This window comes from Scleropages formosus, chromosome 7 (genome assembly GCF_900964775.1).
Source record: "Scleropages formosus chromosome 7, fSclFor1.1, whole genome shotgun sequence".
Taxonomy (NCBI): domain Eukaryota; kingdom Metazoa; phylum Chordata; class Actinopteri; order Osteoglossiformes; family Osteoglossidae; genus Scleropages; species Scleropages formosus.
The window spans coordinates 18,061,877-18,087,736 of NC_041812.1; the positions used below are offsets into that span (position 1 = coordinate 18,061,877).

The 25,860-nt window shown below is 43.7% G+C and overlaps 1 protein-coding gene across 1 annotated transcript; it reads left to right on the forward strand.

Annotated features, from left to right (window-relative positions):
• mlycd (malonyl-CoA decarboxylase) lies at positions 1–17,550 on the forward strand. Its single transcript, XM_018726583.1, has 5 exons — positions 1–687; positions 8,527–8,639; positions 8,895–9,051; positions 10,670–10,822; positions 16,135–17,550. The coding sequence occupies exons 1-5, from the start codon at positions 127–129 to the stop codon at positions 16,678–16,680; spliced, it is 1,530 nt and encodes a 509-aa protein (XP_018582099.1). The 5' UTR covers positions 1–126; the 3' UTR covers positions 16,681–17,550.
• The last annotated feature ends 8,310 nt before the right edge of the window (positions 17,551–25,860 follow it).

The window sequence follows — 25,860 nt, forward strand, 5'->3', positions numbered from 1 at the left end:
TGTGACACGACTGCGAGCTGCATGCCATGCAGACAAGGCGGTCTCTTTAAGACCCGGAAAGGATAGAAAAGTGAGCCCGGGTTGTACAGTCAATGTTTCTCTATAGCTGCCAGCTCCTGAAGTGTAATGATAGTCGGGCACGTAGCGAGGACCCTGCGGAGCGCTCCGAGGAGCTGGCGGTACTGCGGTGCACTCGCCGCGGCCTACGGGCTCAGAGAGCGCCTGGACCCGCCGCGTCTCACGACGAGCCAGAGGCGCCGACAGCACAGCGGCCCCGCGAAGAGCATGGAGGAGCTGCTCCGAAAAACCGTGGGCCCGCTGCCCACCTACGAGACCAGAGACAAGTTCCCCCTGCCTCCGGAGTCCAGCAGCATCGAGTTCATGCACTTCTACCGCAACTTAGAGAAGGGACAGAAATCGGAGTTTCTGGACAAGCTGTCGCTGGAGTTCGGCGTGGACCACAGACAGGTGTTCGAGCTGGCGGGGAAGGTGCTGGATACACAGCTGAGGGACGCAGCAACTGTGCTGCAGGCGGAGGACCGACTCCGCTACAGCCTGACGCCCCGCTACAGACAGCTGCTGAGCCACATAAGCAGGGTGGAAGGAGGGGTCAAGTTCCTCGTGGACCTGCGCGCCGATATACTCGACATCGTGTCCTCAAAAACCAGCGACAGCCCGCACATAAGGGTAAATGTGCTCTTCCCAGAATGCGCAACGTACATAACGCAATAAACGCAATATAAATTACTTCCGGTTTTAGTAGGGTGGCCGCACGGCACCACACTGAACCACATAACGCGATTTTTATTTGACAAAAACATTTAATTTAGCTGACACTTTTCCTTCAAAGCGACTTAAAATGTTAATCTATTTACAAATTTATCCAGCTAGGTAATTCTACTGGAGCAATTCAGAGTAAGTACCTTGCTCAAGGTTACTACAGCCAGAGGACAGACTGAAACCGGCGACCATTTGGCAAGGGTCGAGGCAGCAGCGCTAAGCCCTACCGTGCTACCAGCTCAGCTGTCCCGCTCACTCAAATACTCGCTCATGAGGCACTTTTATTTTCTCAGAGTAAAGGCCAAGAAAGGGAGCCACCAGCTGAGGAAACTTCTTAGATGAAAGCAGTTTGACAAACAGTGAAAAGTTAATGTATTGATCACAGAATATGCTACCCTTACATTTATTTTCTTTTAGCAGAAGCTTTTCTCAGAAACAGGGGGGGGTGCGGTGGCGCAGTGGGTTAGACCACAGTCCTGCTATCCGGTGGGTCTGGGGTTCAAGTCCCGCTTGGGGTGCCTTGCGACGGACTGGCGTCCCGTCCTGGGTGTGTTCCCTCCCCCTCTGGCCTTACGCCCCTGTGTTCCCGGGTAGGCTCCGGTTCCCCGTGACCCCATATGGGACAAGCGGTTCTGAAAATGTGTGTGTGTGTGTGTGTTTTCTCAGAAACACAAAATCGTTTGAACACTACAAGGATCCAATAGAGGCATCATCAGCTTGGAGTTTAGTCTGCTGGTCGTTTAGTTTGTCACTACAAAAGTCCCATAAACCAAATGCTGACACGTGTTTAGAGTATTACTATGAATTTACTGTTGCTGAGGGTTTGTTTTAATTTTTAAATTACATAATATATTATTATGAATAAACCTTCATTTGTGTGATGTCTGAGCAATGTGATAGTGTTAAAGAACTTTAGAAAGATGTACCCTTTTGTATAGAAGGGTATTCTTACGGTACCGATTCAGGGTAAGTACTTCGATCAAGCGTACAGCAGCGGGAGCGGGATTCAAACAGATAACCTTCAGATTACAAGACAATAGCCATGAAAGAGCACAACAAGAAAGGAGTTCAGTTTTGTCCAATGCTGGAATAGACATACTCTAGGGCAATATCACCTGGTGGTTTCGGTGTCGCCGCCTTACTAATTTAAAGATAAACTGCAACACTGTAGCCCTTTGAGGACTGAAACGGCTCCTGACTTTTCGCCCCCATGCTGCCCTTTTTATGGGGCGATTCTCAGATGTTAAAATTTGGCAGGAGAACACATCAAATTGGCATTTCTTTTGTAAAAATGAGAGCAACCGAGACGGTAAATTGCAGTGACATTTTCCTGCAAAGTCTGGTTACTTGTTCACCCAGTTTGAAGTGTTACTTATGGCAGTGGGTCTCATCTGCAGCCTGCAGGAGCTACAGTGTTCCTAAGCCTCTGGACCCCCACAGATCCCCCCTCACATGCCTATCAGTCACAGCATTGAGAGGCTGGTTTCTTGGGCTGCTTTCAGTTCCATTTAACTTCTCAAAAGCTGCTACTCTAACACCCCTACAGCCACCCCACTCAACACTGGGTACCACTCTGGTGGTAATGACCTGAGACAAAGTGCTGTGCTAGAATCCTCTGTGGACCGTTTAAATGGGGGGAAACACCACAGTCGGCTATTTGCAAGTCCATCTTAAGTCCTGCGCACAGAATTGGGATATTGGGCGAAAGAGTGATGATACACCGGGCATGAATATTGCTTTGGTTGGTGAAATCTAATTGCTCATCAGTTAAGCAATGCTTGCACAGCTCAGCTACATTTTTCCCTCTCCCTATTGTACGCTTATAAACTAACTTCTTCACGGAGCCGCAGCTGCAGAGCGTGCTCTATTTCTTACCATGTGTTCCGTCAGTACATGGTGGTGCAGACCAGAGGGGGTTTGTGGGAGAGCTGAGGATGAATGATGTCCGAGATGCACGACTCTCTAGGGCAAGACAGCAATTTACACTTTGCTGTTAACCCCCAGTGTTTTCTTCAAGGGTGGTATTATTTTGCAATGCTGATCGATGGTTCCAGGAAGGGTGGAGCTGGGCAACGGTGACAAGTGTTTAGACACTTATATTTACACCTTAGGGGCAAGAGTTATAAGATTTTCTATTAGTGGTCAGAGGACTGAATTCTGGGCAGATTGATGGTTTCAAGTATTCGTTGAGCTGCTGTGTTGGCTGGAAAAATGCAATACACAATTTACAAGTAAGCAATATTAACCACATGGGCCACAGACTTTTAATCAAGTGTTAAAGAACTAAACTGCTTGACAGTGTTTTCAACCAGGTGACATGACATATACATATTTTACATTGATTTGTTTTGCAGATGCTTTTTTCCAAAGCGACTTCCAATGGATACTATGTAGCGTTATCAGCCCACACACCTTATTCAACAAGGTGACTTACAGTGCTAGATACACTACCCACAATGGGTTACTCATCCATGCATTAGTGAAAAACACTGTCTGTCACTCATACACTATGGGTGAACCTGAACAGCATGTCTTTGGACTGTGGGAGGAAACCCATGCAGACATGGGGAGAACATGCAAACTCCACACAGACTGAGCGGGGATCAAACCCACATCCTCTTGCACCACCCAAGCCCTGTGCCACCGTGCCTCCAGTTTTACCTGAACTTACTTTCTTCTCCATTGTTCTATAAAAAATGGAAGGGGTTAGGGTGGGTGTGAGATGTCCTGTCTAATAGCAATGTTTGGGAAAGTCTAAGTTGTCCTTACACTCTTTTTGTATAAATGAGTATTGTCGGTAATATTTTTGGTCCCTACATTACATGTGCTTACCAAAATATCTATTAAACATTACACTGCTTAACTTACTGCACTTTGAAAGAGGGTACAAAGCTCTGACTGCAGTTCAATGGAGGAGAGCTCATGAGAGAGGACTGTAAACTGTGGGAAGCTGCATACTGTACATCATGCCTGCCCCCACCAAGGAGGTGAGCCTCAGACTGCCTCACAGCAGAGCCTGCAGCCAGACCCTTCTCCTCCAGTCTTTACTCCTGAGATTTTAGCTTTGTGCGGTCGTATAACGTTTAAATATTTTACTTGCCATCTCACAAGCATAATCATGAATATGGTCCACAGATGGTGTGGTTGCTTCCACTGATTCAAGGACTTTGCCCAGTTTGAGCTGGTAGGAAGGTGCTGGACCCAAAGGGTGGTAGGTTTAACTTTTTTCATGCTTTATTTGCTGCTGTTTTCATTGGGGAAAAAGTAAAATATTATTATTGCCCATAAAGTTTTAACAGTGTGGAACACTGACTTTTACTGAAGCACAGCTAAATTGTTGCATACTATTTATATATAGTATAGTCTTTCCCCTTATCTTTAGTGGTCTTTTGCAAGGCTGTTTGGCAAGAATGGGTTCATTTTGGGTTCAAGTGTCACTCATTACACAATGTAACAGAAATTTTATGTCTTTTTTTAAAATTTCCATTCGCTTTTAGCTGAAGCATGTTCTTTGACATTAGTTTGTACTGTATGTCAGTTTTTAGAAAAATATTCCACATTCTTGAAATTAATAAGTTTTGCCGCTGAGTCCCAAGCACAGAATATTCCATGACTTTCTTGGATCTAACGCTTTCTAGAATTTTCTGGTGCTTTCTAGAATCTTCCAATGGCTATGAAATACCAAACTTAAACACACTTTGGAAACTTCCAAAGCAGTTCCTCAATTACTTTAACTTCTATGCCATTTTATCCTTTAATAAAGGGACTTGCATGGTAGATGGGTGCAGATATGTTCATATTGTTGTTAGAGTTTTAATCTATATGTTTCAGTGCCAGGCTTCTCAGATAATCCTGCAGGCCTAATTCCGAGGGGGTTTTTGCGCCAACTGGGTAGAGGAGGATTTTATTAAACTGTAATTTTATTATTACTTTTTGGCCAAAGTCTTTTGACTCCCTTTCTGAGCTCTTGCTGGTAAAATCAGAGCTAGTCTCTCTCCATGTGTATGTGTGTGCGCCATTGGCCTCTATAAAAATACCCACAGGATTGCAGTGTGAACTCTGTCTCGCATTCTGTGTGCCAGACTGGTGAGGCCCAGCCACGTGTTTTCACTCCACCTCACTAACTCCGAGCAGTTAAAGGCTGATGGTGGGGAGTGAATACCTGATCCCGGGAGCTGGCACAGCCAGGCCTCCCTCTGTCATATCACATACAACAGAATATACTTGCATCCATTTGGGCAAAACGCTGGAACCTGAGCATCCAAACATCTTCTGTGTGAAGGAAAATGTTAAGTATATGTCTGGATATAGAAATCTTTGGTTATAAGACCTTTGACCAGGTACTTTTTCACCAGCAGCTTATCTCTAAGTTTGTACATTAACCAAAAAAAAATAATTTAGACTGCTTGGTAGTGTGCATAGCTAAAAAGCCAGTTAAAGTATTTTGTACTTTACCTTGAAATTTTCTTCAAAAAAAAACATTGATAGATGTCTTATACCACTACTAATAATAATTATCACCATAATAAGTCCCACCTCCTGCTGCAATACCTTTGATCAAGATACTTACCCTGAATTGACACAGTGAAAATTACTTAGCTGTACCCATTGGTAAACCTGCAATGGTAAGTTGGTAAAGGGAGGGTGTACGGTGTCCTGCGAATAATAATAATAATAATAATTTGTCTAACTTCACTAAGTGCTATTGATAATATTTTCCGGTCCGTCTGGTACTTAAGACTTACCAGCACAGCAGTCTTTATTCTTAAGATGTTTCCTTTGTGCAGTCGTATAACGTTTAAATATTTTACTTACCATTTTATAAGCATAATCATGGATACGGTGCACAGATACTGTGCTACTTCAACGGATTCAAGGACTTTGCCAAGTTGTCCAAGTGCTGCTATAAATCATGTTTCACATAAATTATATTCTGCATAAAAGGGGGAAAATGAGTAGGGCAGGTCTTCCCGCACACACACACAGATCATTGAAAGCCCCTGGGATGAAAGCCAGCTCGGCTCCACAGTCCCTCTGCCCCCCAATGCACTATATGCATAAAAAACATAAAACAGCGGAGCTCCTTTGTAACGCCCTTATAAAAGGTGCATGGACTGCTCGGTTCTGCTGCATGAATAAATGATGACATCGGTAATGATGACAGTAATCAAATAGAGCATGGACTGAAGAGAAAAACTAATATAACTGTGAAATGATGAAAGTTCTACACCCAGGGACTACACTCTGAAAGGGCACAATGTGTCACTTTACATTTTACTGCACAATAACTTTGCCTCTTATCGAATTTTCCCCCCATTTGCTTTTTGGTGTTTCATTCTGTGCTGTCATTAACCCGCAATACCTCCACAGAGAAGTACATAGGTTTTTTGATTTGTAATTTTTCCATGAGACCACATCTGGATGGGCCCCATTTTATCAGTTACAATGGCTGTCATTTATCACGGCGTCGATCTGGAGCCCAGGCTGTCATGTTGCATCATGGATTTGGAGACGGAGGGAAGGATCATTTTGGCTGGATTACAGCAAAAAAAAGAAAAAAAATTCTTGAGAAAAATTACTGCACGGGCTTTCTTATTTTCTCAGAGGTACATCACATTTTATCAGACATCCGGTGTAGGTGCAATATTCTTACATATATAGGTACACACACACACACACATTTTCAGAACCGCTTGTCCCTTACGGGGTCACGGGGAACCGGAGCCTACCCGGCAACACAGGGCGTAAGGCCGGAGGGGGAGGGGACACACCCAGGACGGGACGCTAGTCCGCCGCAAGGCACCCCAAGCGGGACTCGAACCCCAGACCCACTGGAGAGTAGGACCTGGTCCAACCCACTGCGCCACCGCGCCCCCTCAAATGGTAATTCAGCAGCAGGTGCTAGAAGTGGCTGGAGCTGCTGCCTCCTGCTCTGAGGACACAGGTTCCAATCTGACCTCCTGCTGTAGTACCCTTCATCAGGGAATTTGCCCTAAATTGACACAGTAAAAAATACCCACCTATATAAATCTGTAAACCTACATTGGTAAGTAGGAAGAGGAGGGGGTGAGATGTCTTACCAAAAATGGTTGTACCCATTGCCCTGGATAGGGTATAGGCCACAAACAAGTTTGCCAAGGACTTCTTTTCTGCACCATCTTCTCTGGTTGATTCCATCTACAACCTACTTTTATCTTCAGCTTCGAGGTCACATCACCAGGTGTTCTTTGGCTGGCCCTTCCTTCTATGTCACTACATAGCTGGTGATGTTTGCTTTCAGGGTATATGCCCAATCAAATCCCATTTTCACCTCTTGATCGCTTCTTCTAAAGGATGTTGGTAGGTTCTCTTCCACAAGTTTACTTTTCTGATGGTATCTGGCTAGTAGATCTGAAGGATTCTTCTTAGACAGTTATTGATAATTAAAACAAACAAATTTTCTTGTTTTCTACTCATAAATAGGACTGGCTTTACACTGGAGTTAAACAGTCTGATCTTTGTGTGTATGGATAGTTTCTTAGAGCTTCAGATGCACACCTTCCAGATATAATAGAAAAAACAACAGTAATGAAATATCTGAAATATTTCTCTATAATTCCACTAAGGGCTATTTATGACTATTTTTGTTCTCTCTGATATATGAAACAGATCAGCACACCGGTCTTTACTCCTGAGCTGTTGACTTGGTGCAGTCTGATGATATTTAAATGTTTTACATAAAAATTTGAGCGTGTTCCATTGTAAACAGGTTGACACTATAAGTCACTGTAAAAAAGCATTGGCTAAGTAAATAAATGTAAATGGAAATTCTGTGTATCTTGCAGCTTTATGCCTCAGTTGTTCATCCAGTGTAATTGGTACTCAGTTAGTGGTTGGTAGATGGCAGAATCTTTTTTTTTCCTCTTGGTTTCTTTTCACGTACTTCAGCTTGAACTTGAAGAGGGAGGGTTTGGGCTGTTCCGCTCCGAGGTCCTTTGATTCGATTAGTGATGCCTCTCTCCTGGCTCCTGCCTGCCGTGCGAAACGGAGATGGCAGCTCCGCCATTTCAATGGGCTCCCCTTTGACTCGAGGTCGATCCAGAGCCGATACGCTCCCTCACATTCGCTCCCCTTTTTTCCTGGAGGCGGCGTGCCCAGCCGAACTTTCGTGTGTCGACATGGCACTTTATCTTCCAAAAAAAGGTCTGAACATTCTTTTATTGGGCTCGAAACCATTCGAACCGCAGTCACCTGATTTACAATTTGACTCGGCCACGATGAGTGAAGCGATTGCCATCGTGGGCCCCTCATCCGCATTGTTTTTGTACATCGCCTTCTTTTCTAGAAGGCTCCGTCATCGTCATTTCCATACCCAGTACAGGTATGTTTGTCTATACCCCGGTGAGGCAAACTGATTTAGTTTATATACTGCGTTACTTTGTAAACCTGTGGCAAGGTGCACACACATAAACACTGAGTCACACATCATAATGTGACATCTGCTTGGCTAAATCACACTCGTAGGCAGGCTGGTGCTCCGAGGATTGGAATTCAGGGACTTGTCATATGTACGAAAGGTATGGTAGAGAACTGGTAATGGGAATTAAATTTGTGGCACGGGAGGGAATGTGAAACAAAAAAAATATTTTCAGTAGGGGATTTAGATTTTTTTTTCCAATTTTAATGATGTTGTTGCTCCAAACACAATCCCCAAATGAAACATTAAAGTAAATAAATTTTTTTCCCATATGCACCTATGTGCTCCAGGACCTGAATGGGACCCTGAAGAGCCTGCTGTCCGAGTGGTTCTCTGTAGGACTGCTCCGCCTGGAAAGGATCACCTGGCAGTCCCCCTGTGAGATCCTGCAGAAGATTAGCCAGTAAGATGTGCTAAATCCCTGTGAAACACATCTACATCTGTACACAGTATAATACAGTGTAAACATTTACGTTGACTCATTTACACTGGGCCTTTACCTGGAATAGACACCTGTGGGGCGTTTCACTGAGCCGGAGAGGCCCCATGGCCAGTTAAGTGTAGTGAATATATCAATAACACTCTGCACTGTGTAACGGAAATATTTTCCTTATCAGAAAGGCACTCGTTCAATAGTGACCCCTTTCCTGTCCCCCAGGTATGAGGCTGTACACCCTGTGAGGCACTGGACAGATATCAAACGCAGGGTGGGTCCTTACCGACGCTGCTACGCTTTCACCCACAGCGCCATGCCTGGGGAGCCGCTGGTGGTCCTGCACGTGGCACTCACACAGGACATCTCCGACAACATCCAGGTGTGTCATATGGCTGAGAAACGGAAATCTCTCACCGTGTCATCGCCTTGATTTAATTGTTTACTTTCAATAATTTAGCAGACACTTTTCTCTAAATCAGCTTACAATGTTAAGCTGCTTACAGTGATTTACCCTTCTGTACAGCTGGGTCATTTTTACTGTATCAATTCAGGGTAAGTACCTTCATCAATGGTACTACAGCAGAAGATGGGATTCAAACCTGGTTACAGGTTAAAGACAGCAGTTCGAACTACTACACCAGTTGCTGTCCCAAGATGTTTATACCAGTGGTCAACAGTTGTGGACATGACCAAGATGTTCCAGGTTCAGATCCCAAATGTAGCTTTGGTGTCACATAAGCAAGAGACAAACTTGAGTTGCTTTTGTAAAATACCGTGCTATATAATGGGTGAAGTATAAAATATGAAACCAAAGATGCTGTTCTAGTTGATGTGTGTGTCTGCTTTCATGTTTAAGAGTATTAATATGTATTCCTCTAGCAATGTCCATCCTGAGCTTTTGACAGCACTTCTTTTTGCTACACTGGACATTTTCAGTTCTATGCACGGACACTGTCCTGCTCTCAGAGCCTCATTAGGGAGTCTATTGAGTCTCTCCTGTCTCTCAGAACAAATTGAAGGAGTTAATTAAGTCTCTCTCTGACTATTGTTTGGGAATTAATTGTCTCTCAATTGAATTCTGTCCCATTCAGGTAGCCTGATGGGCATGAAGAAATATATTAATACTGCCAAAGCATTTGCGCAAATAAAGAAATACAGTCATCACAAAGAAGAATGGTAATTACAAGATGGGACAGTGAAGAAAAGCAAAGTGGATCGTATTCTGTGGTGGACAGGGTGCTGGGAGGCAAATCACAGCTGTACTGGAAGCTTTATCCTGTATTTCCCACAGTTGTAGGACACTTATTTACATTTGGTCCTTTAAGTTTTCTCCAAAGTGACTTACAATGTTGAGCCATTTGCAGCGATTTACGTATTTATACAGGCTGATTTTTACTGGAGCACTTCAGGGTAAGTACCTTGACTGGGTACTGCAGCAGAAGGTAGGATTCGAACTTTGGTCCTTCAAGTCCATGACGGAGGCTTTAACCATCACAACTAACTATCACCCCATCATGCCAGTCAAGCTTCTCAGGATAACTAGTCAATTCACACTGCTCCTGGATAGCTACAGAAAGCGATTGCACAAGTCAGACTATGATATCTGAATATTCCTTGTAGTTATCAATATTAAGAAGTTTTTGGTTCATTTTTTTTCTCCAGTTCTTTAAGGGTCAGGGGTGCTTTTTTCATAGTTTGTGAATAGTTGTGATTTTCCAAATAAAAGGTTTTAAACCTACAGTACCACTGAAACGTTTGAGTACACTTGGCCAACCCTGGCATTACCTGTATGCAATGAAGTGGACAGAAGAGTGGAAGTGAAGCAGCCAACGAGTGTCCATCATCTCTGGGAACTGCAGGGCTGGGAAGACGACAGCTCATTTTCTGATCAAACTTGTTAACCACGACCTGATGCACTTGTTGTTACTGAACTTCTGGATGTTTCTGTGTACTTCTGCATAAACTAGGCTAAAAGCATCCCACCTGTTGTTTCACAGGCCATCGTGAGGGAGTTTGCCACGGTGGACTCAGAGGAGGACGTCAACAAAATCAATGCAGCGGTTTTCTACTCCATCTCATCCACGCAGGCGGGGTTGCAGGGGGTAGAGCTGGGCAACTACCTGATCAAGAGGGTGGTTCGAGAGCTGCAGGTGAGGTGACCAGTATCCACGCAGTGAGTCCAGATCCAGTTAGTCTCTCTCCAGCCTGCATTCAAGTGACAGTGTGTTTTGTTGTTTTTTTAATGCTCTCACTGATTATTTTTTGTCTGGATTAAAATAATGAGTGTTTTGGTTTAAGTCAGGGCCACTGGGCTGTGTCAATAAAGTTCCTCTCCCAAGAGTGGGAGAAATTGACACCAGTCTTATTGTAGGAATGAGCATATGTTGTTTCTCACGCCTGACAGAGGACTGTGAAGGTGTGATTGGCCTTCCACCTCCTATTGCGCTCTGAACTTGTGACAGTTTGGTTACCACCTCCCTTCTGTCCCTTCTGACTGGTTGACTTGTGGAACCCAACAAAGATTTTATAAGGAGCTTTAAAGCGTGGGAGGCCTCAGAGTAAACTTTAACAGTTTGCTTTTTAATTTTTTTTTTTTCCAGATTTCTTTGTTATGACTTTTCTTTGTTATTATTGTTTCAGTTTTCATTAATTAGCACAAGTCTTCCCCTACAGGACATTCTAGCTTTCACAACAAAATCCCTGACACACTCTACGCAGGGGTTAGAATTGTTGCCTTGGGATTCACAGGACCCAGGTTCTAATCCCACTTCCTGCTGTAGCACCCTTGAGCAAGGTACTTACCCTGAATTGCTCCAGTAAATATTACCCAGCTGTGTAAATGGGTAAATAATTATCAGTAACTTCATATTGTGAATTGCTTTTGGGAATACCGTAAGCTAAATAAATAAATTTAAATATATTCTTGACCAGGTCAAGTCCGCTGCGTGATAGCAGAGTAGCGAGTTGGCCCAGCACGGCCCCCTGGTGGCAGAGAGATTGCTTCATGCAGCACTGCTTAACCATCACCGCCATTTCTGCCAAAGGAATAATGACATTTCAGCTGTCACCATCGATAATCGTGAAAGAGGGAAAAACACCCAGAGTCTGGGAGGCACAGTTTATTAAATGAGGAGGGAGCTGAATAGAAAAGCAGGAGAAATGGGACTTGATGGATTCAAACGACTTTTTCCCTTGCCTATCCATATAAACACAATCAAACGCATTGATGGAGAGATTAACCCACTCTTTCGCAGAGGTCTGGTGAGACACTTTCATAAGTTCATCTTGATTTATAATAAGATGGAGCCCAGAGAGGTGGGTGTAAGCAAAGAAACACTTTGAGCTTTCATGTGTGCTGTTAGGTGAAGACAGGGTGAGCTTGCACATCGTTTACTGACTCACGGCTCACAAGGAAGTGATCCAAAATGCATGATTGACACAAGCGGTTACCGAGCAGACAGGTGAAAGCCACGTCTGCAGGCGGGATGGTGGAACTATACATCAAACTCAGATCCTTTTGCCCATATTACTGTTTCTAATCTCCTGTTAAACATACTCCTGCCCTAAAGCCTACAGACCCACACCTTTTTATTTTTTGAAACTAAAAGTGCCGGATTATAAAACATTGCTCATTGGCTGGGTGTTTAATGAAATGTGTTTTTCGAAGGTTATATTGCATGGTACCTCACAACTCCCCGCAATACCGCATCCGTAAAGAAAACGGGAACAAATGGCTCACTGTAGAGCAATAGAGTGGCTGCCCAGTCCCTGCTCGTTGCCCTGCGTTTCTAACCAGAGAAACCCCAAAAACACACACCACATGATTCCGGAGGCAGCACAAGCTGGAAATTGGAAATAGGAGCACTTTAGTGCTTGTGGTAAATGAAAGCAATCTGTGTGCCAGTGGGGTCTTTGCACCTGGGACAGAGGTCGGAAAGCGGTGTTAAAAGGGACCTTTTATATTGGAAACAATGTCCACATGATGACAATCCTGTTTGCACTGCTGTGAAAAGAAAAAGGCCAGGTATGTCACTTAAAGGAAAAAAGAGAAACCAGTTTTAATGTGAGATTATCCTCACATGCGCATCCTCTCAGTTTTTCCAAGTCACAAGCAACCCCACCCAGTGCAACACAGCTCTGGCTTTTTCCTCCGGATGTTCTCTATGTCCTACTATTCCACACATCTTTGGCAACTCTCTATCCTTTATGAATGGAGGAAGCAACAAGGTGGCGTTTTGTCCGAGAAAAGTTGGCCAGTCTCTGCCTCAGACAAGGAGAAGGCAAAACCAAAGCCTATGTTAACGCTGTGGTGATAAGGTAGGTATTTTTGAGCCCAACTAAAGTAGAAAACAGGCCAAGTGGAATGTTGGATAGTTTTACAAACTGCAGATCAGATAGTTCAATTCATTTTTATAGGGTGTTCTTCTCACTCAGGTGACCTTGGTGTTCAAGTGATAGTGACTTCCCACCCCTTTTAGGCATTATACTGTGGCGACAAGGGTCCTGTGTGGATATGTCCAGAACAAAAGACCAGTAGGTCTGTTAAGTAGAGGTAAAGTCTGTTGAGGGTGAAGTAGCTATTCATGCTCATGGTGGTTGATTCTGCAGGTTAATACAGATAGACATCGGCTCCCAACAACAGATCCCAGTGAGTAAAGCTGGTATTGTAAGGAAGAGCCAGAGCCAAAACACAGGCCACCCAGCCTGTCCATCTCCTAGGAAGAGGTTTGGGTTGGTCAGAAGACCTGAGACAGCTGAGCAACAGTTTCACCTGTCCCAGTTGTGTAGGAATGAGTCAGATAGGTTGCTCTCCAGGGTGCTGAACACCAGTTGCTTCACACTGCTTCTTGGCCGTGGGGTGTGGTGGCGCAGTGGGTTGGACCGGGTCCTGCTTTCTGGTGGGTCTGGGGTTCGAGTCCCGCTTGGGGTGCCTTCCGACAGACTGGCGTCCTGTCCTGGGCGTGTCCCCTCCCCCTCCGGCCTTACGCCCTCAGTTACCGGATAGGCTCCGGTTCCCCACGACCCTGTCTGGGACAAGCGGTTCAGAAAGTGTGTGTGTGTGTGTGTGTGTGTGTGTGTGTGTGTGCGCGCTTCTTGGTCAACATGTTTCCAGGTCCTACAAAACTGTTTTTGCATCCTGTTCTCTAAAACCCCATGATCCAAGAATTATATCTGCTGGAGCAGCATTAGCATGTTTTACTATCCGTGGATTGAATTTTATGGGAGATTCTTTCCACCGCCAGTTGGAAGAGTTGCCACTGGTCATCTGGCCCCATGCCGCAGGAGCTCCTGTCAAGAATGCTGGAGAGGCTGCTCCGACGAAGGGCTGTATTGAGCCTGACTGTCTTGGGATTGTCTGACAGGTCGGTTTGAAGGTGACAACAATGTGTTTCATCTCCTGTGTCTCCAGGGCCAGTGATGCGACACCTGTTCAGGTAGACAGGGACAAAGCTTTCCCCAACTACCAGGGGAGGAACAAGAGATTCTGAAAGCAGGCAAAGGGTTTGAAGGAATGGGGAAGAGGGATGGGAGAAAGCCCCAGTGAGGGAGGGTTGTTCATGTCCACCGGGGTCATGTTTTTTTTTCTTTGCTGAGATCCATGTTTTTCCCCCTATTTCAGTGTGTTCTTTCTGCCCTTGGGATCCTGTTCTACCTGTACCAGAATGTGGGCCCTCTGCTTCTGATGATCAATCCATTAACTCTGGACCTGGAGGATGGCTATGGGAATGGGGGAGGGGGGGCATGCAGAATTTGTCCGAGAGGTGTGGGTTCAAGCAGCATGTCTGTCACAGCTGATTAGTACATTAGCACTCAGCCTGAAGATAATGCAATGCTCCATGGCCCACTGTACAAATCAGCTTCCTGCTGGGTCACTGAGGTCAAGCTGCCAAAGCAGCATCGGGGAGACAATCAGTGCCTCACAAAGTGCTGAATCTCCACTGTGGAAATATCCTTCATGCTATTATACTGCAAAAAAGGCACTAAAAAGAATGGGCTCCATATGGTAGAGGTCTGTTAATAGGGAGGTAGGTGGGTATATACAGATGGCTTTTGCTCTGTCAGATCTTTCTCAAGCCAAGAGATGTTTTGTCTTTTTTTATTTTTTTGGTAGCCTCTTAACCACACACATGTCTATGAGACGGATCTCCTGGCCAGTCCACCTGATGTTCCCTCCTCACGACACCTCTTGCTCAGCGCATCACAGAGCAGTATCGATTTGATCCGGCAAACTGACCGTCAGCAATCTGGGGCATGGTCGGCTGCCCACGGAAACAGTTCTTTATTTCGGTTTCATTTAGCTCAGCCCTTCAGATAGTTCAGGATCACAGAGGCATAGCAAGAGTCCGTGAGTAGTTAACTTCACACTTACTTGATTCGCCTTGCCCTTTACCTCCTTGCTGTCAGTCCCATTATCAGTTTCTTAGGTGCTCTGGCCATCAAGTAAACTGTTTCTGAAGCCATTTCCTTTCCCTCTTCTTCAATGGAGTATAGATAAGAGTAAGCCAAACTTAAACTCTGCCGGATGCTTAGGGTAGCTGGTAGCATGGTGGTGAAGGATCTGGGCTTGTGTATTAATGGTTTCTGCTTTATGTACCAGAAAGGGTTCTGCTGATATCCAGTGCTGTATTAAAGTATTTGCCCCTTTTCCAGTTTCCTCTGTCTTTGCAGCTTTTTCATATTAAATTTCATCAAATCATTTTGTCGGTTGGGAGGTGTAGTGGCGCAGCGGGCTTGGCTGGGGCCTGCTCTGTGGTGGTTCTGGGGTTCGAGTCCTGCTTGGGGTGCCTTGCGACGGACTGGCGTCCTGTCCTGAGTGTGTCCCCTCCCCCTCCAGCCTTGCACCTTGTGTTGCCGGGTTAGGCTCCGGTTCGCCACGACCCCGCTCGGGACTGGCAGTTTCAGTCTGTGTGTGTGTGTGTGTGTGTGTGTGTGTGTGTGTGTGTGTGTGTGTGTGTGTGTGATTTTGTCAGTTCTTGTATTGTGTGAATAAAGCCTGAAAGAGAAAAAGCAACATTTTGATGTCATGTCCTTGTTGTGGAGTATAATGAAACGAAATGTGCAGTCATAGGTATGGAAAAAAGTAATTGCCTTTTCAGTCAATAACTGCTTGCATCACCTTTAGCTGCATTGACTGCAACTAAGTGCTTCCTGTAGCTGTTGACCAGGGTCTCACATCGCTATGGAGGCATTTTGACCCTCTCCTCCTTGCAGAATTGGTTTTGCTCATTCACATTTGCAGATTTTTGATGAAGATCTCTTTTCAGACCTGCTCTTGAGTACAATAATAAGCCTGACTGGCATCACAAAAAAAAACAGCTAATTATAGAGATTTTACAGCAGGCAAAAGACAGTGACTAACACAGAGGGAAATTACAGTATATAACCCAAATTTATAAGTAATTGTAATCCTTTGAAGTAATTGTAATCCGTTTTTTCTCTGTTTTTCCTCATCTCTGTGCAGAGTGAGTTTCCCCACCTGACCCAGTTCTCCAGTCTCTCCCCGATCCCGGGCTTCTCTACCTGGTTGCAAGGCGTCCTCAGCCAGCACAGGAAGGAATCCTGCGGAGCTGGGATCCTGTTGGAGCAGGAATTGGAGGAAGTGCAGCTTGTTACAGGTGTAGAGGCTGGTGGCACACCGGCTGACTCTCTTCGCAGGCTGCTGAACACCAACGAGTGGGTGCGCTCTGAGCGCCTGGTGAGGGTGCTAGAGCCTGCCCTGATGCGGCTCTGTGCTTGGTACCTGTATGGGGAGAAAAGGCGTGGCTATGCTCTCGATCCCGTTGCCAACTTTCATCTGCAGAACGGTGCCACCATGTGGAGGCTAAATTGGCAGGCGGACACAAGCCCACGCGGTATCACCAAGTCATGTGGCATTATGGTCAACTACCGCTACTATTTGCAGGAGACTGCTGCAAATAGTGCCTCCTACCTCCAGACAAAGGTCATTGCTGCCTCGGAGCAGGTGCTTGGTTTAGTCGCACAGTTTCAGAAGAACAGCAAGCTCTGATTTTTTTGGCCTTATGTTGTGATCACACAGAAAAGCGTGCCCACACGCTGTCAGGTAGCCAGTCTGAATGTGGCTCCTGCTTATAAGAATCCTACAAGAGTCTTACTGAGATCCTTATATTTATTCCAATGGAATTTTAAAAGAGCTACAGATTTACTTTCATTTTCTCTTTCAAGTAGATCAGTCAGTGCTTGAAGTTGGCTGCCTATCTCATTTTGTCAAGTTATAATTTATGTTAAAGAGTAATCTAATGCCTTTGAAGGACTCAACTTAAAGCAAGAGAGAGTTTTGAAGCCTTGCCTTGATAATGTCTGACTTTACATAGGGAGTGTGCAAGTGAACATTGCTGTAATAAATTACTTTTGATTCCTGTGTTAATGTATTCTGCAAGGTGTTGTTTTCCTAGCGTGTGTGTGTGTGTGTGTGTGTGTGTGTGTGTGTGTGTGCGCGCGTGCGTGCGCGCGCATGTGTCATTGGGTGCGAAGTACACAGAGTTGTGCTCTCGAAAGACCCGAGGCTTCCATCTTCAGGTTATTCACAGATTACTTTGTTTCCTGGGTTTGTGTCTTGCTGCTCTCCCACAACGCTGAAAGGCTTGAAAACATAAAACCCACTCGCCTTTTCATTCACCTCTTTCTATTAGCTCTTTGTACCTTGAAAGAAGTGGAAAGAGAAGAAAGGTGTCTTTTGTTTCCAGGCTATTTGTATTAAATTTTTCAGGGTAAGTTGACTGTGAGATTGTGTTCTTTTCGGAGGCTACAGACAGGGTACTGAATCAGATATTCTGGAAGCTAATGATGTATAAAAAGTAGAAAATATATGAATGGCAGCAACACTCCCCTGTAGAGAACAGGATAGGGAATAGACTAAGAATAAAAAAAAGATTTAAAAATTCCCTGCAAGAGTCTGTCTTGTGTTTCATTTGGCAAAGCAAGGAAAACGGAATAAAAGTTACTCTCTTGAAGCTGCTGAGGTCTCTCTCTACACCCCAGGTTAGACCACATAAAATCCTTTGATTGGCCCATGACACCTTAGTAAACTGTTTTACTGAGAAAAACAATAACGGTGCTGATATTCATGCAGGATTTCATTCTGTTCCTAGAAAATTTCTAGTTTAGTTTGCCTTTCTGCATTAATTTCCGCTATAAAAACTGACAACAAATGCATACTTCTTGAGGCTACCTGAAGCTGAACAAATGAGATATTTGCAGGAATTTAAAATAATCCCAGAATTTCAATTACCAGTCTTTTAAAGAAGCTGCTATTCCTTATTCTACATTGCTAAAGGAAAGATCACATCTCTCGGCACTATTGCAGTAGCTTTACAATTACGGTAAACAATGTTAAAATTTTTGAACATTGTTTGTTAACAGGTAAATATGAACAGTGCTTATTACCAGCATTGCAATTCGTGGATGGGAAGCCAAGTCTTGTTTAGCCAAGATAAAGTTCAGGTACACATGTAGGGTGACCCGATAACTTCGAAGTGGGAGAGCACTAGAGGAATATTTACAGTTTGCACAAATATGATGAATCTAATTTGGTTCATTGTAACTGTCAATTAGTCACGCTGCTCGGGAAAGCTGTCAGAAGAAACAGTGATTACAGTTTTCAGTCACAATCAAGCACTTATTTCTGTTCTAAATATTGTGTTTACATTTATTTAGCAGACGCTTTTCTCCAAAGCAACTTCCAGTGAACTCTATGTAGTGTTATCAGCCCACACACCTTATTGACCAAGGTGACTTACACTGCTAGATACACCACTTACAATGGGTCACTCATCCATACATCAGTGGAACACACTCTCTCTGTGTCACTCACACACACTATGGGGGAACCTGAACAGCATGTCTTTGGACTGTGGGAGGAAATCGGAGCACCTGGAGGAAACCTATACAGACACGGGGAGAACATGCAAACTCCACACAGACTGAGCAGGGACTGAACCCAAATCCTCTCCCACCACAAGTATTTTACAAATATTTCATGCAGTCATGAGTTTTTATTTATGTAGCTGACATATTTCTCAAAGGTAATTTACAATCAAATCACTTGCAATGATTTACTGTTTTATATCGTTAGGTAATTTTTACTGTATCAATTTAGAGTAAGTACCTTCATCAAGAGCACTAGAACAGGAGGTATGATTCAAACCTGTGTCCTTCAAGTGGAATGAGGCAACTCTAACCGTTATGCCACCTTCTGTCCCAGCTGATGCACAGAAATGTGTTTAATTAGCTATTCTTAATTTTCTTGTTATTCTGGCTGCTGCAGAATTTAAGAGTCAAATTTATACTTTTCTTGTGACTGACATCCAACAGGCCATCTCTCCTTAGTGGAGCTTTTAAAAGTTCTAGAAGGAACCTACCTACCACCTACACCCACTTGTCTATCACAGACTCCCATGAACCTCAAGGCTCCCGCATGTGGTACTCGCAGCACTCTGCCATGACCCCACCTCCACCAGTCTTCTGTCAAAGATGCCGCAGTAGGGACTCATCAAACTTGCCTTCAATGGTTAGCGGTAAGCCTTCCGTGGACTCTGCAAAAAATGGAAGTATTTAGGTAAAGCCACAAACACAGCATAATACTTCTAGCAAACAAATCCTAACTAATGTGTTAAGTCAAAATAATTAATTCAGACTTATTGTATCAGAGCAGAGCTTCTCTGCAGGAGGCACTGAATTTATATTTATTAATTTATTACACTTTTATTCAATGCAGCGTACAATGATGATACCTTTGTCCAAGGCAACTTACAACACTAGAGACCCAGTACTAAAGTTACATTTATTCACTTGGCAGACGCTTTTGTCCAAAGCAACTTACAACAGATACTATGTAGTGTTACTAGTCCACACACCTTATTCACCAAGGTGACTACATTGCTAGATACACTACTTACAGGGGGTTACTCATCCATGCATCAGTGAAACACACTCTCTCTGCCACTCACACACTACAGGGGAACCTGAGCAGCATGTGTTTGGACTGTGGGAGGAACCAAAGCACCCAGAGGAAACACACACAGACACAGGAAGAACACACAAACTCCATACAGACTGAGCAGGGCTCAAACCCATGTTCTTTCACACCACCCAGGCACTGTGAAACAGCAACACTACTCGCTGTGCCACCGTGCTGCCAAGTTACACAACATAGCAGTGGCTCCCCAGTCATTCAATGACACATACATATGCATACACACATTATTGACCATTTGGACAGCTGCTAGTGTAGTGGTTTGAGTTACTGCCTTTAACTTCTAAGGTTGCAAGTTCAACCTCTGGCTATAGTACCCTAGAGTAAGGTACTTACCCTAAATTGCTCCAGTAAAAATTAATTGGGCTATGTAAATGATTGCAAGTTACTTTGGAGAAAAAAGTGTCAGATAATTTAAAAAAATCTAAATTTAGAGTCAGATACTCACCTGAAACACAAGTAAGTCTTTGGACTGTGGGAGAAAATCCACCCGAACACAGGGTGAACATACAAATTGAGTGGGGAAGTTGCTTCAGAAAAAAGCGTCAGCCAGATGAATAAGTATAAGCAGCGTAAGCCACTTTAGAGAGCATAAGCTACTTAATGTGTGTGGACAGCATAGCAGGTGGGCTCCATTAGCATAGACACACTGCTAAGACCAATACACACCAGCAAGGATAGCAGAGAAAGTTGTTTTGACAGCTCACTGTCAAGATTATGGAAAAAAAAACACCATTGATTGAATTTTTGATTGACTAGAGATGCATCGCTGATTGCGTTTTTGATTAACCGGCAATTGATTCAATAAACACAGTGAATCTGTTGTTTTACTGTGTGCTTAGTGCACTTTCTCTGTACGTGGCTGCGGTTCAGTGCTCAAGGTGGGGTGGGGGCTTGATGTACGCAACAAACTAATGTGATCACTGGAATACCTCTATGACCAGTGGGTGACAGTGGGGCCCTGTAGTAAGAATTTATTTATTGCCACTACCGCTATGAATCTGGAAATAAGGAGTAGCCTTGTTGCACTTCATATTCTTGTCACCTGTGGAGAGGATACATGTGATTGTGCCATATGTGTTATATATATAAAAAAAAAAAAAACATTCTGTGCCAGTGACTACTGAAGTCTTTATCTGGAGGACACAGACTCACAGTAGATCATCTCATGAGGATTATCACATATTGTCCTTAGGGTAGATACACAGCTTTTTAAAGTCTCTAATGTGTGTTTTTAAGTCTGTAATTAAACCAAATAATCACAGAATGAAGTAAAAAAAAAAAAAAAAAAAAAACAGTTTTCTACTAGTATGCATTGCACTTGCCCCAGACAACCAGACAACCCTTAAGGCCAAGGCTTGATACCAGAGATATTTATAATAGAGCCTGTAAACACTTGTTATCCTGTACTTTTTAATCTTGATTTAGCTGTGCATCTCACTGCAGTCACAGATATGGAGGCATTTTTTTCAATTGGATAATAATAATTAATAATGTGGCACATGAATCATGAATTGGTCCTAGCTGAAACTTAAAATTCTTTTCTCCTGAAGGTATTTATTACATTTTCTTTCAATCAAATTTTCTTCAGTGTTCTTTCCAGCTCTTCTGTTGTACAGAGTTTCACACATGACCACAGAGAAGCAAAGAAGAGGAGTACAACAGCAATTAAGGCAGTCACTCTACCGGATCATATTATACCTGTGGTAGAGGTGGAAAGTGGGGGCCCTCAAGCATGATCTCAAAGACCTTTCAAGATCAAGCCAGGTTTTGGCATCCAAGGGCCAAATCAGGCTTAGTTTCTGCTCCACACCTCCAAATCCAGCAGTGTAGGCACCATGACTTCTGGAGTTGTGGCCCTCAGTGAAGGTCCAGCTGGCCACTCTCCCTAGTTGCTAAGCTCTCTGCAGGTGCTTAACGGGCACATGTTGGGGAAGCACAAAACACAGATAAAACAGGATTAGGTCAGAGACCCATGTATATTAGGTTGGTTAATCTCCTTGAGGTGCAACACTTTCTCACTTGGGCAGCAGATAACAAATAAAAGCAGAAAACTTTTTTCTCTTTGACAAAACCACAGAACCATCAAAGCTGGCCTGAACTGTCAAGAGCCATACAATCCAACTTATCCTAATAGGAGGGTTCAGGAACAACAAATTCATATTTTAATCAGGAACTACCTTCTCACTTCAATCCATAACGGGCTCCTGAAGACAAATAGCTGTGTGGATAGATATGGATTTTCCAGCGTCCTCCTCCAATGTCCAACTGGTCTGATGCTTCAGCCTGGTGTAACTGATTTACCCCTACACTTTTAGTACCAGTATTTTATTTACACTGCAGGGTGTCCATTTAGTGCTTTTTAAAGTTAACTTCAAGGCTCTGGAATCAATGGGGCAATTTCCAGCCGTGGCCTGGGAACAATACAAAACATTTTTATCCTGTCCTTTTCTAGATTGCAGCCACAGCTTCTGTTTCACTGGCTCATTGTTATTTGCTGGACATCGAGCAATCACTCAGACATTTTATATTGAAGGGAGGGAATATGGAAATTTGCTTACATTACACCTTTTGCAGGCAGAAAATAATTACGAAAGAATTATTTTAGTTTGCACTGATTCCTTCTTTATAAGCCTGGCAGTGCACCTTCCAGTGTTTTCAAAGTGATTTAGTGCTCTGGGTTGACACCCAGTTTCTTTTCAATATTAAATATGATGCTTGATAGAGTGAAACCGGCCCCTGTCTCGTTCAGGTAAGCCGGGCTTCTCCCAAGACAGGCTCCAATTGTTAGCTGACGTTATTAGAGACCGACCGGCTTGACAGCCTGCTGCTGAGGGAGAGGGGCCTGCTGTGGGTTTCATTACTTCTACTTTAGGGGAGCAGGGGGCCTGAGATTATTAAAGTCTGACAAATCTCTTCTGCAGTCTTATGCACCTGAACAAAATTGCACTTGTGAACCTCTGAGCCTCCTAATCAAATGCCATTGGCGCCAGAGTGTGTTACAATTTTTTAATGTTTTTGCCTTCCTTCGTTGATGTCACTGAATTCTCTTTAATGTCTGGCACTTTGGCTCCTGGGAGGCAATTTATGACAGTGGCCCTTGAGCCAGCGCAAGCACTTCTGACAATGGAGTCGCTGATGATACGTGCCTGTTTCGGTTTCTGCCTTACCGAAAGGGAGGTACAATCACTGGACCAGAGTGGATGGTCCACATGGAAGTTCCTCATGATAACGCTTTTTTCCGTATCGCCATCAGGCCATAATAGTATGACCCGGGTGGTAGTGCTGAGCTCCTGGGGCATTCTGATCTGAACACAAGCCGTGACCACCTTATAGTCATTTTTTTTTTTTTTCTGAGAGGGATTTAAATGAGCCCTTCCTGACCTTTAATTTTCTCTACCTGAATTGAGAACATAGATCTTGTGTCCAAAACTTCAGTGGGAATATTCCCTTGAATCTATCTCTCACCGATGGATGAGGTCTTCTTTCAAAAGACAGAAGGAACAATGAGAGCCTTTATATAAGCATCTCCCTTTCTTTCACACAGAGGGATGAACAACTTTCTCTCCTTAGCGCTTACTTAGCAATTGGTGTCGGAGCCTTTTGGATCACAATCCACTGAGTGGTCACGATGAAAAAATAAATAAATAAACGCAAATCCAAGGTCCTCAGTTGGAGCAAAACGGGGAATATGGGCCCTGGCGCGGTGGCAGTCTGCCACCAGGGCGTCCTGGAGATCTGTAACACAGTGGCAATGAGCCTGCCTCGGCTGCCTGCCAAACGCACATTAACATTTTAAGACCCATTTGTTAATATGCAATTACAGCCAGGATTGATTAGGAAGCACTTTAGCCCTTTTTTAATGGCAATGAATCTGCCATTAAAGTTCAGCCTGGCACATGTTTTATATGGCTCTGTAATCTTTTTTTCCATCTCCACTACTGTAAATTCTAGCTGCACTAACATCCTCTTGAGCTGTCAAGCCTTCATGAGGACAGTGCTGACTTGAAATAGAGGTATGCAGACCTTGTGGTGTTTGCATCCCTCAGACTTGAATGTGTAAAACCTGTTCTTTTTGATGAGCTGATAGCTCATGATTTTTGAAAAAAGGGAAGTGGTAGATATCTGTTAGTGAAAACACAGGAGACACATATAATGGGAAGACATGATCCCAAAGCCAATGCAAACACTGTTGGTTATGAGTTCATTTAGATAAGATAAAGCTGAAACCTGAAGTGAACCAAATAGCTGAAACCTGAGAAGCCAAGGACAAGCTAAAACGGGGTGACGCACATGCCCTTGGACTGGGATTTGTCAATAATTTGTTGACCAGTGGAATGTAGACAAAGCAGTGTGTTAACAGTACTGCTGCTTACACTTCAGCGCCATGGGACCTTATTTGTCGCAAGAGTTAGAATCACAGACTGACAAAATGAATCCGCTCTAGGGCATAATAACTCCTAACAGTCGGCATCTCTAAACCCACACGTCAGAGCGAGCAATAGTGCTGAACATGTTCCATATAACAACTACAATTCCTTCCCTTAGCTAGAAAACCATGTGAGCGTTTTCCATGAATTGGATTCTACTCAATAGCACTGTCATTGGATTGTGTACATATGTACATGCCGTGGATGTATCCTAAAGCCTGGGCAAAGGAGTTTTTAGGTGGAATGCAGTGTGCGCGGAGCTGATCCCACCCTTTAAGGCCGAGGTTTATCCACCATAGCCTAGCAAGCTGGAATGGTGACAATGAGGTCCTCAGGCCGTAGGTTTTATGTCGGCGTTTCCCTCTCCTAGGCAGACTGCTGACCAAAGCTGAAGAGTCTGCCTCCCCCGCTATTTCAACCATAGCTGGTAGGCCACAGTTACTGTCCACAGTTAACTAGAAGCGTGCCCTGGTCACAAACGCTTGGTCGATGAGATCTCCATGGGTCTTGTCGTGGAAAATCACACGTCCAGAGATGCATTGTTACAAATGCCATGCTTACATTTACATTTACATTTATTCATTTAGCAGAAACTTTTGTCCAAAGCGATATACATCTCAGCAAAAGTACAATTAATGCATTACATTAAGAGAAGGAGACATAGCTGCAAACATGAAAGTCTCAAGCAAACCTAATTTGTTACCTACCACTTGCTGCACCGAGGTTCATCCCCGCCACGTGGTTCAGCTGGCCACCTGAGACCGTTTCCTGGGGTGTGGTGTTCGGAGCCAGCACCTGAGAGGTTTAGGAGATGGACGGGGACCAGTGTTTCTGGCCATCCTACTAGTAGGATGCAGCTGTGGGAAAGCAAAGGTGTTACCCTAACCCAGAGCCCCCTTACACCCCATATATATTTATTGATAAAAATATAAACTATACATATATAGTGTATATTTATGTATATAAAGTGTGTGTGTGTGTGTGTATATATATATATATGCTTTATATAAATACAAGTGAAAAGGAATAAAAGTAGTACAGACAAAGCTCAGTATCATGATGCACGTCAAATGAGTCAATTTCTATACTATTCTTTGCCTTGTCTGTCTACATGGAAATTGCACCATCATAAGGCTGCATGATTTGAGGTGGAAGTAGAAAAGAGAGAGGCATTAAATTATGTCCTAGTATTATTGTGTCAGCCTAACATTGACAAGATGTTTCTCCTCTTGGCACTAGTAAGAATACATTTTATGTAGCACATAATATACATTGCTGATTTATATACATACTGTCACATATTCATTTGAAAACGGTTGCGATTACTGCAGTGTTCGGTGCTCAGAGAGAATAAAAATCACACACCTGACTGCGGTTAATAATTGCACGATAAACAAATCCCAATTAAAATAAAGAAGAAATGTAATTAGCAAAGTGAATGTACAGATAATGTACTGTACACATGGAAATAGGAATAGTTGGCAATGACGCCAAATTAATTAACATGTTGGAAGAATGAACGTATCATTTATTGTTTAACACTGCTGGTAGCGGCCTTTACTGAACTCCCTACAACAACCCATGTCTGAAGAGTGTGGGCACGCTCCGGCGAAATCATTTCTTCTTCTATCCACAGAGATTTCATCTTGAGTCACATCAGCTAATAACTTTCACTGTTAACCACAGCACCTTAAATCTCATGAAACATTTTATTGCGCTGTGTTTACTGAAAGTGTTTAACAGAGAAAATGAAGCGACAAACAAA

Excerpts from the sequence above, each read along its gene's own strand:
- mlycd (XM_018726583.1), top strand. The coding sequence starts at position 127 with ATGATAGTCGGGCACGTAGCGAGGACCCTGCGGAGCGCTCCGAGGAGC. Across the intron at positions 9,052-10,669 it reads ACATCTCCGACAACATCCAG|GCCATCGTGAGGGAGTTTGC; the intron begins GTGTGTCATATG and ends GTTGTTTCACAG. Across the intron at positions 10,823-16,134 it reads GGGTGGTTCGAGAGCTGCAG|AGTGAGTTTCCCCACCTGAC; the intron begins GTGAGGTGACCA and ends ATCTCTGTGCAG.